The 12,163-nt window shown below is 38.4% G+C and overlaps 1 protein-coding gene across 21 annotated transcripts in view; it reads left to right on the plus strand.

The window, feature by feature from the left end:
- ERC2 (ELKS/RAB6-interacting/CAST family member 2) overlaps positions 1-12,163 on the plus strand; it is an 829,921-nt gene that overhangs the window by 357,651 nt on the left and 460,107 nt on the right. For all 21 annotated transcript variants that reach the window (XM_074957759.1, XM_074957756.1, XM_074957751.1 and 18 more), the window contains one exon: positions 9,214-9,351. In XM_074957759.1, coding sequence (XP_074813860.1) covers positions 9,214-9,351 — 138 coding nt within the window. The remainder of the gene's footprint in view (positions 1-9,213; positions 9,352-12,163) is intronic.

Raw genomic sequence — 12,163 nt, forward strand, 5'->3', positions numbered from 1 at the left:
GTTACTCAAAACCCTGATTAAATAAAATAAGAGTGCAGCTTCCATGCCATGGAAGCTGATGTAGGGCTGTGGAGGCAGATTGTGTATATTCTTACTGGATCAGGACCTTACGTAGTTACCGTAAAGTCTGTTAAAGTAATATTAAAAATTACTTTTCATCTGCCTTGACACTTGATGACCACACTTCACTCTGTGAAATGTTTCTGGCTACAAATCAATGCTTCTTTCCAAAAACTATTCCCTGTGCTATCTGCCTATCATGTAGCGGTATTTTTTTCCCCCCGAGTATGTTACAGTAGGCAAAAAAGTTTAATCTGCATCTTTAAAAAAAATTGGTTTTGTTCTAACTGATTTTAACTAAGAATGTATTATCACAGCGGTTTAAAAATTTAGTAAAGTGCACAGTCCTTTGTACAACTCTCTATATTTTTTATTTTTCTATTGTATTAGGTCCCTTCCAGAGTTATTTCTTTAGTGATACCAGATTCTGAAGTATGTTGAGATGTGTCTGAAATGGACCATTTGCAGTGCGAGTCAGAACATTTACCATGAGTCATACTAACCAATATAAAGTAAATTGTGTTTAAATAACCGGTGGGTTATTTGCATTTGAGCTACCCTTAATATTGTCTTTTTTCAGTTAAGTAGTTCATTTTTGTATCATTCATTATGTTTGTGTGTCTTTGGGAGGGGATTAACATGTGAGAATGGATGCTAGGGTTCAAAACCGTTTCTGAAGAAAAAAACATATCTGGGGAGGGAAAAGGGGAGCTTGAAATTCTGTCTTTTCCATTGCATAAATGTTTTTTCTATTAAATCTTTCTCAGATTCTGTTAACTTTTTCTTTAGAATGTTATAATAATTTTCAAAATATTGTTTGGAATTTGGTTTCTTTAAATACATAAGTTTTTTTTACTAAATAAAGAATGAAAAAAATTTATAATCACAAATTCTGTTTTTCCTGGGTTTTCCTTTTCGATGTAAATGAAACTAATCTTATCTTTTTTGAATCACTTTACTGGAATATGTTGATTCCTTCTGTAATGTGATACGAATTTCAGAAAATGATTTAGGTCTAGAGAAACTAAGAGGAGTCAAACAAAATTAGTTTTAGGACTCAAAGAGCCAGTATTACAAAATATTTGTTGTTTAAGTCATTTAAAACCCATATAAATCCAAAGCAGAGTAGAAAATATGTTGAGCTAAATTAATTGTATTAGCAAATGTTTAAGGTTTCATAAAAAGGCCATAGGAAAATTTCTCTGAAAAATTCTGTTACACCTTATTATAGATTGTTAAAGGCACTATTTTGTAAATTGTCTTTGATTATATTATTTTCTTGCAAATTACAGAGTACAGTATCTTAGCTTTAACTTGGATAATGAAATTTTTTTTGAGAATGTAGCTTTCTGTAGAATTACAAATAATGTCAGCAGGTGAGATTTAATTTAATCTGTTGAGTATTCAAGGAGTGTTCCTGAGACAGTCCCCAAAAAGTGACAGGATTAGCACTTGCAGTTTATGGACAGGATGCCTAATAGACCAGACTATTATCAGAAAGTGTAATGCTTTTTAAAAAAATGTATCAGTAGTGTCAAATTTAAATGATGAGAATATACACATTTATTAAAATACTGAAAGATTAGATGAATTTATTTTTTTTAAAGATAGTGGCGCAATGTCAGGGCAGCAAAGGTAGATGGGGATTACGTGTTGACAACCTGATGGTAATGCATGTCCCACCTTGCCAGAGGCATGCATGTGAGAAATAAAATTAACATCTCTAATGGGCTAAACTGGCTGCTTCTGTCTCATCTATCTTCTCAGATAGTAGGGGTGTGTGTATGTATGTGTGTGTATATGTATCTGTGTGTGTAAATATATGCATGCACATACCCACATGTATGTTAGAGAGAGACCAATAACCTGTCAAACTATATCATTCTCGGTTTAAAAAGGCCACGAAGAGCTAGTTAATTTGATGTGTTACAAGATTTTAGTGTTTAAGAATACAAAATCCCATTGTGCTCCCTACCCCTATTGAGAGATCGGTCCAAGTTTAGCTAACCATGCTATGCTAGAAGATCATTATTAAGCTCCTGTCCAACCTCTCTTTTTTTAAAAAAAGACTTTCCTTTCACTTTACACCAGTATAATTTAAATAACTTCTTGGAGCTACTCCAGATTTGTACCAGTACCAGTGTAAGTAGGAGACTAAAGAGGCTATTGGTGTATTGCTTTATCTGTGGGCCATGAATTGAATGATCTACATTAAAACAGGAATGCATCCGATGAAGTGAGCTGTAGCTCATGAAAGCTTATGCTCAAATAAATTTGTTAGTCTCTAAGGTGCCACAAGTACTCCTTTTCTTTTTGAGGATACAGACTAACACGGCTGCTACTCTGAAAACTGTCATTAAAACCGTTGTAATTCAGTGTGGATGTTTTTAATTTGCTGCCTGTTCTCTTTACCTCTGAGGGAAGAATTTTGTTAAATGCTGTAATATTTTACAACATGTTTTCTTGGTTAAGGCTTGGATCATATTTTAAAATTAGTTTGAAGGGGAAGGAAATCGTATAAAATACTTTGGAATTCAGATAAGCACTGCACATAGGAAATTAGTACTTTAATTTGGGGTGCCTTCATGGGTAGGTCAAGCTGATAATAATAGAAGAGCAGATCCCAACTTCGAATATTGATTACATGTTTTTGGAAACACTCTCCTGGTATTTCCCCCCTCTATTTGAAAATATATTTTGATGAAGCTGAAGCATGCAATGGCTTAAATATTCCACAGGGGGTCATGAAGTAGTTGTCAGAATCATTAATACTTGGATGAAAGTAAAGAAACATGGTGTGCAAATCTCGAAGTACCAGTTAGTGTAATTTTGGATGTGACTGTTACAAATGCCATAAAATAGGTGTTAATGAGTTAGGAACTTTTATCTCCTATATCTATGTCTGAACAAAAATATATGCATGAACAAAAATATTACTATGTATGAAATAGAGATCTACATAATATCTTCCCAGCGTCTTGTCCACCCCCACCCCCTTTCTGTTTCCTCGAGGAAGACAGATATCCAGTAATACTCAGAGAGATGGAGCATGTAGTGTCTCTTGAGCTTTAACTCTTTATACAGAGCCAAATTCCAGACATGGACAGAATTTGTCCAGTTGCTATGATGCATATTTATATATTTAAATGTCAAAATTAAAATAGTGTCACCAATATCGCTGATAGCAATGATGAAAATGTATGGAGTATACTTGGTGTGTCTTTTTTTTAAAGCTAGTATTTTACTGTGTCACAGAGCAAGTAGGGATTTCTTACCCCTAGCAATAATGTCATACTCACATCACTGTACTGTAAAATGTTTAAATTAGGATACAGTATTGGCATAGTACTATCTGACATATCGACCTAGCCACTCTTCAGATTGCAACACATTTCGATAAAGAAATTACCACTAGCATGTGCGCACAGACTCGCGCTCTCTTTCTGTGTGTGTGTGTGTGTGTGTGTGTGTGTGTGTGTGTGTATTACACGCAAGCCCTAACTGCTAATTATAAGTTGTCAAAAATATCTTCAATTGACCTCACACATTTTAAGGTAAACAGTTTATCTCAGATGTTTTTTCATGCCAATGTGCATCCCCGTTTTGCAGTGGTTATACATTCTTGCTTATTAGGGGCCAAATTTCTGCTGGCATAACTCTGCTGAATTCAGTGGGGTTAAATGAGCAGAGAATTTGGCTTTAGGTTTGTAATAAATACTCTAGTATCCTCTAAATAATCTAGTTCAGCTATAACAGTAGTAGTGGGTCTGATTCTGGTTCAGCTGAAGTCTTTGAGCTCTTTTGGATGAAAGTTGCTTTGCATGTGCAAAGTATTGCATTATTATATGAAGTCAATGGCAAATTTTCTATTGATTTCAGCACATGCAGCATCTGGTCTAATGTGTGCTCTGCTGGAGTCTATCAAAGTAAAGATTCAGGCCCTGATTCAAAACAGTGATTAAGTGCTTGCTTAATTTTAAACATGTTCTTAACTGCTGTCCTGACGAGGGATGCTTTCCTGAATTGGAGCTTTAATCTGAAGACCTTAAGTAGGAAGACTTAGTGAAATGAATGGGAGTTTTTGCCTGTATGAGGTCACATGTCAAGCTCTGCAGAGGTAATATTTTTCGTATAAAGACTGGAGCACTGATCCATTTAATGGCTTTCACTGCAATTGGATTTTGAACACATTATTTATACAGTTTTTCCAGATTAATGTTAAACTAATGAGAGATAACATTGGAGCAGCTGGATTAATCTGTACACTGAACCTTTGTGATTAATGTGGAACATGTTGATCACCCATGAGGTTGATGTGCAGTGATTTGAGAAAAGCATTTCCTCAATAAAGGCCCCACTGAACCGTTAAGGTTGCAGTTTCCATCATATTCAGCGGGTTTTTTTTTTTTTGCCAGGTTGCCAGGACCTCTGTAAATATTGTCATACGGGAAGTTTAAAAAACTGCTTCCTATTAAAAATGACAGAATATAGATAATTTAATCAATACATTATTGCTTCAAACCAATGTTTGTTTAAGCATCTCAGAATTTGTTTTATAAAATGTCATGACAGCTTTCTATGACTGATTTGTTCTATTATAAATTGACAACCTCCCAATGCAGTTTTCCCATTATTTATCTTCCTTTACTATTACTATGCATTAATATATTATGGGATTTTATATAACCTACATCAGCCATAAAAGGCAGGAACAAAACACTATTGAAAAGAGTGGTCTATTTTTATTCTGCATCAATATTCAAATGGGACTCTTAGAAGACTCATATAAACCAACTACAATGCTAAAGATGTCTATTTATTCAGCATTATGTAGTTGGCTTCTACCATATAAGGCTTTGGTTGTAAAGATTTTCAACAGCTATGAAATAATCTTCCAACTTCAGGTTTTATATATGCACAGTAGTAAGTCAATGACAGGAAGTCTGTGGCAGTTGCTTGGCCATTCACATCTATAATATATTAAGGAAGAATAAGGGTTTTATAAAACTGCCTAAAAATATATATGATAAAATTCTTGGAGACACGTTTGTGTGAAAGTGAGCATAGTAGCTAAAATGTTTATTTTTAAGTAGAGGAAAATCAAAGTGATTCAATCAGTGAATCTGTCTTCATATATCTTGTAAGCCCAAGCTACAGTATCTCTGAGTATAAAAACATAGTTGTTGAGCCTTTAACACTACTGAATGTTTAACTCTCCACCAGCCAAATAGTTCTGTGCTTCATCCGGGAGAGGAAGAGGATAACATCCTTGACAGTTTCTTTATTAAGCTTTAGTGAATATAATATTTGATGCTATCCGAGGGCTGCTGCTTAGCTGAATAATGGCCAGGAGTAACGTTCTTAATTTAAGTGATTTTTGCCATAAAATGTGTTTATTTTCACCTGTGGATCTGTACTTGAGGGACTACTGTCAACAGAAATAACATGACAGTAGATCAACCTGACCAAAGGTTCTGTTGTTGCAGGATCAGTTGCGCAAACGGGAACACTGCGTATGGTAGCTCCATTGATCTATTTTTGACACATGTGGGTATATCATTCTCTTTATTCTAATCCACCTCTGAAGATATGAAGTGGACAACAGCCAGAAAACTAAAACTGCTATGATAGTTCTGCATTTGTGTGTGTATATAGGTATTCATATGGAATAGGTTCTTACTGTACATTGTCCATTGGAATTGAGCACCCTTAGGTAATAAATCAACATTTTAAAAAATTTAACTAAACTCCATGTAATAGAAGAAAATCAGCTTCAAGAATGATTAATGAAAGTTGTCTTACTCTGTGATGACATTTTCTGACCATTTGGGGTGGCATTTATATCACACTTATCCAAAGGCATGCTTTTTTGAAGATTTCATATCACTTGGAAAGCTTCAGAAAGATAAGGTTATACTCTTTTTATACCCATTTACATAGTAGACAGCTTAAGCAATTTGCTAAGGTCTTAGAGATGGTCATTTGCAGAGCTGGGAATAGAACCCTGGATTCTGATTCTAACACCCCTAAAGCATTCAATAAGATAAATCAAAATGAAGTACCATAATGAGGGAGGAACAACATAAGGAGTATAGGGGGAAGATCAAGTGATGGAAGTGGCACTGATTTTCTAGACTGTTTTCTTTTGATTTGAGAATATTGAAAGTTGTAAGCTTACATAAATATGGCTTTTGTGAAAAAGTTCCTTCTCTACCTTGGTGGGTCCTGCGCTTATTGGCAGATTTTGCTTGCCTCGGAGATTCACAGTAGCCCTTAGTTTGGCCACTTTCGTGGCTCAAATCTGCCGTTCACTCAGATAACCTCATCACTGGCCAGCATGGGGAAAAAAAAGAGTAAGAACAATCCCCACAGTTTCTGCTGATCCACCATGTGGGTTGGGGAACAGCCTAGAGACCTTCCCCTCTGGTGGAAGATCCTGTGTTGGATCAGGAGTTGGGAGGTTTGGGGGGAACCCAGGCCTGCTCTCTACCCCGGGTTCCAGCCCATGGCCCTGTGGGCTGCAGCTGTGTAGAGGGCCTCCTGAAACAGCTGTGCAACAGCTACAATTCCCTGGGCTACTTCTCCATGGCCTCCCCCCAACACCTTCTTTTTCCTCACCACAGGACCTTTCTCCTGATGTCCGTTAACACTTGTACTCCTCAATCCTCTAGCAGCATGTCCTCTTGCTCCCAGCTCCTTACGCACACCTCACTAACTGGAGTGAGAGCCTTTTAAAACCAGGTATCCTGATTAGCCTTAATTAATTCGAGCAGCTTCCCAATTGGCTACAGGTGTCCTAATTAGCCTGCCTTAATTAGTTCTAGAAAGTTCCTGAGTGTTCTGGAATAGTCCCTGTTGTTTTACCCAGGGAAAAGGGACCTGCTTAACCTGGAACTAATGTATCTACTTTCGACCACTCTTTTGTAGCCATCTGTCCTGACCCTGTCATACTTTATATACGTTGTAGTTATAGCCATATTATCAGCTCTGATTTGGTCTGTTTTCCCTCTTGTATATTTTTAAGCTTTGCTCATGTTTGCCTTCTTACTCTTAAGAAATTTTATGTTGTTTGCAGTGTTGTTGCAGCCAGGCTATGAGCCACTGTTGGTCACATAATATGAGAGAGAAGGTGGGTTGAGGTAGTATAAAACCAGTGTCTCTGAGAAGTCCATGGTTTTTAGTGTCCAGCGGAGTTATGAATTTAAGTTCCCAGGCTTGTCTTTTGAAGGTGTTGTGCACGTTTCCTTTGAGGACGAGGACTGAGCATTCAGATACAGAGTGATCACTTTGTGAAGAGTGTTCACCTGTGAGTGATAGGGTGTTTTTTGTCTTTTATCATTTTTCTGTGTGAGTTCATCTGAGAGTGTAATGATTGTCTGGTTTCACCCACATGGCAGTTGTAGGGGCATTTGATGCACTGGATGAGGTACACACCATGTTGTGATAGGCATGTGTTGGACCCATGCATCTTGAAAGGTGTGTTGGGGGGGTATTTATCATTGTAGCAGGGGAGGTATATCTGTATGTTTTGTACCTGTTGTTCTGGTAGGGTCTGGTGCTGCTTTGAGTTGGTGTGTCCTAATCCTGTGGGGAGCTTGCTTCTGCTGATGATCTTGCCCAGATTGTGGGGGGGTTGTTTGAAGGCCAGAAGGGGGAGAGGGTTCAGGAACGAAATCTTCCATGATGTGATCCTCATCAAGTATGGGTTGTAATTGTTTGATCATATCCTGCGTGGGTTCTAGCATGTTCTTTGGGGTTTTTGTTTTTCTTGAGGTATAATTTGTACATGATTCTTTAATAATAATAAAAAAAAGTTCCTTACAAGTATGTAATGCAAAAGAAATATTTTAAATGTATGTATTTTTAAGTTGTATTATTTTTCCTCCTTGACATTTTAAGTTTGTAAAAAAGGAATATTTTGCATATGCTGGGTTTTTTTAGATAAGAGGTGCATGATATGAAGTAAGAGAAATAAAAGCATATAGTCAATGGTAACTAATGTAGTCCCCAGGAGAAGATCCAGGCTACCAATCATGTGCAAGAGTTATAATCTGCAGTTTAGCTTGTTTGTTCTCAGGCTATAGATAATGGATAAAAGTGCCTGGTTTGCTGCCAGTACATGGTTTATTTGCCAAATATGCTGTTTCATACTTGTTCAACTTGATCCATATCACAAGTTCTTCCTATTAAGAGCCTGCTTTACATGCAGTTACTTTAAATCAGTTACCCACAAAAATATTTTATGGTACAGACTTTGCTCAACAGATTTGGCACATTTTTTCAGCTGCAGTCCCGAAATCTGTGTGAGCATGATTCACATTGAAGTCAGTAGGAGCTTTCAGTGCACAAGGAGGATATGTTTGGTTCTAACTGTGTGGAAATAGGGATATTCTGACATATATTATAAACTGATACCTCAACAGATTTTCCCTATTTTATATCATAGTTGATCATTCCTGCCGTGTTACTATATATTTGCCTTTGAGAAGTAAAAGTTGGTCCAACTTTTAATGTTTATACATTCATGCTAGCAAAACCGTGGCTAAGAGCAAAAGTGCTGGTGGAGACTGGCTGCCCAGATTGTGCATTCTACAAAAAATTTAAGATGGACCAAGCCCCACTAGTTGTCTGTGAATTATGCCTTTTGGGCCATGCTCAGGTTATACAATGGAGCACTCAGAAAAATGAGAGAATCGTGTCAAAATATGTATCATTAAAAAAAATCTAGACATATAAATTAGAGCTACCCCGACCAGCTGCAGTTTACATATTCAGTACTGCTGGTTGCACCTTCAAAAGGCTAACGAACGCTGGGTGTACCTCCAAGAGTTTGGTTCAAATAAACATTCAGAAGTTAAGACGCTTATCCATAGGTTTTGCGGCTTCCCTTCTTCTTCCGCAACACCCTCCAAATCCACCCCTTCTGCCCCAAAACTTTCTAATATGTAGCCATGAATATTGAAAGAATTGAGCAAAAGAAGAAGTTTCTCTGTTGTTCATCATGTGCGGTATAGAAGATCTGCAGTATCCTGAGGGATACAGCACAGTGCATATACATGTAGCTGTTTTAGTAATGCAGATTATTATGGCCCAACTCTCTGCTTGAATGATAAGAAAATATTGATTAATATTGTGATCTATTTTTATTTTTAGATTGAAAATCTACAGGAGCAACTTAGGGACAAAGATAAACAGCTAACCAATTTAAAAGACAGAGTGAAATCGTTGCAGACGGATTCCAGTAACACGGACACAGCTCTAGCAACATTAGAAGAAGCTCTGTCAGAGAAGGTAATGTTTAGCATGTAGCAGTGTTATATGGTGCTCTTTCAATGAGGGGGTGAAGTGTGTCCAGAATAAAAAGATGCTTTTTTGAAGTGGTGGAGCACCAAAGAAAGAAATGATAGAAAGTTTATGTAAAATTACAGAATTACCCTTAAAATAATCTCCTCTTTATTTTTATTTGGAGTTTTATGCCTTTAACTTGCAAATGACTTCATCCCACATTAAGTGGTGGGTTGTTGGAGAAGGTGTGTTCGACCTTTAAGGATTAGAGAACTAGAAAGTTACCTGGTACAGAGCTGAGACACATGCAGCACCATGCCAGGTCAGTGTGGGGATGGTCAGGTGACCAGAAGAGGGGCAGGGACTACCCAAGTCAGTGTAGTACATAACCTGGTTTTGTTTTCACCTGGACCAGTCTGAGTAGGTTTCGTCATGATCCGCTGTGGGCATTAAGCTAGTTGCTCCTTTCTGGCAGGGCGGAGGTGGGGTCTGGCTGGGGTTGGGAGCTGGGAAGGAATTTTTCCCTCACTGCCAGATTGACCAAGGCAAGGTGAGGTTTTGACCTTTCCCACAGGAGTTTGGGGGCTTGGTGGGGCAAAAAACAAAACGGGGGTTAGGCTATGATGTCGCAGTTGATTATGTAAGCTTGGGGCAGATATCCAGTGCAGGTACTCTGTAGGGAATAGATACAGTGATTAGATAAAATGGATCTGGAAAGTATTTAAAGGAGGTGTTCTTTATAGGAGTGAAAATGGGGGGTTCAGGGCTCCTACGATTGGTATGGCAGGGAGTTAACCCCCCCCTTCTTTATAGCCCTGATTAGCCCTCATTTGAGGGGGTGGGTGCCAAGATCCCAGCAGCTAATGGGCTGGGACCAGTGTAGGAAGGGGGAGGGCTGACAGCAGTGCTCCGGGTAATATAAATGATTATGGAATTACCTGCACTGCACAATTTTATCTGCTGAGTACTCTCTGACAATTGGGTATAAAGTTGTGGCTTAATTAAACCATGCCCATTTTTTCTGTCCCTCCTCTAGCATGGCTGGACAATACCTAAATACCTAAAAATCCCCATTGACTTCAGTAGGACCAGAATTTCACCCATAAACTTTAAATACATGAGTAGCGCTATTGAACTCAGGTATTTGGACTCAGTGGGACTATTCTTGTGCTTTAAAGTTCAGCACATGCTTTATTTTATGTGGAACAACTGGTAAATATTTAAATAAACTTGAATTAGTATGGAGCCTTCTCAGTGGTAAGTGGGACCTGCTTTTTCACCAGGGGTGGCCAACCTGTGGCTCCGGAGTCACATGCAGCTCTTCAAAAGTTAATAAGCAATTCCTTGTATAGTCACCGACTCCGGGGCTGGAGCTCCAGCCCCGAACTTCCCAGTGTGCCGGGGGGTGCTCACTGGCTCTGCCACAGGCCCTGCCCCCACTCCATCCCTTTCCGCCCCCTCTCCTGAGCTTGCTTTGCCCTCGCTCCTCCTCCTCAGAGCCTCCTGCATGCCACAAAAGAAGTCATCGGGAGGTGTGGGGAAAGAGTGGGAGGTGCTGATTGGTGGGGCTGCCTGATCTGAGAGTGGGGCCGGGGGTTGATGGGGGGCTGCTGACATATTACTGTGGCTCTTTGGCAATGTACATTGGTAAATTCTGGCTCCTTCTTAGGCTCAGGTTGGCCACCCCTGTCTTAGACACTAGTCTGAATACTATTAAATGCTGCCCTCTGTTATGAGGGTTTTCTGGAGTCTACAGGTGCAATTAAAATCCTGTGACTGGAGATGGAATTAGCGTTATCTATTGTAAGTAAATATGTTTGGGCCCTTGTGCAAAGTTAAATCATGTTCTAGTGTCTAATGAGAATTTTAATCATATAATGAGGTAGTATTATTTAATCATGTGAATAAATTGGCAAGTGTTTAAGGGAGACCGCTGCAGGTATAAATGCAGCATGGGTGGGTTTAATGTTGTCATATAGCACTGCTTTTCCAGGTACAGGCTGCTCTCATCCTGTAAATATGGAATTAGTAAATATCACCCCTATTTTACAGATGGGGAAATCGAGTCTGTCAGATGTTTTTTGACTTGCCAAAATTACACAACAAATTAGCGTCAGTACTGGGGCCCCAGCTTCAAAATTCACATCTAATCCAGTAGTCCAGATGAGTTATTTATCCTTTCTCCCTTGTTTTGTCATCTGTAAAATGGCTAATAATATTTAGCTAATGATATATGGCTGCATATAACTTTTCCTTGTGTCTATTTTTGGATTTTGCTTATCTTAAATATCATTAAACCATTTTAGAAATTTTAACACTAATGCTCAAAGAATTTAAAGTGACTTGCCTGGGAGGCAATGTGGTGAAGTGAGTTAACTAGGGAACTGGGAATCGGAAGACTTAAGTCTTTCTCCCATGTAAAATAGACCCGATTCTCAGCTTACGTATATCAGTATGCCGTTTTACACCAGCTGAAGATCTGGTCCAACATGAATAATACAAAGTTCTAAAACGTAGTAGATCAGAAGTTCTAAAAGCTTTGAATTATGGGCTTTGTCCTTTGTTTTTCGGTTTTGTCTGTTTATTTTTGTAGACTGTCAAGTTGGAAGACTGCAACACTGCAGTTCAAATTAGAGAAGTCCATCAGAATCATCATACGTGTGGAATGTTACAGCGCCAATAATGTTTGTCTCATGTTTGGAGCTTAACTGTCTTTGATTGGAAATCTATTTGTACTGGGTGGAAAGTGAATTAATGGTGTACCAGACATGAGAACAAAAAATCACTGCAAGACCAGATCAGGGAGATAAGGTTAATG

The sequence above is a fragment of the Natator depressus genome, chromosome 7 (assembly GCF_965152275.1).
Source record: "Natator depressus isolate rNatDep1 chromosome 7, rNatDep2.hap1, whole genome shotgun sequence".
Classification (NCBI taxonomy): domain Eukaryota; kingdom Metazoa; phylum Chordata; order Testudines; family Cheloniidae; genus Natator; species Natator depressus.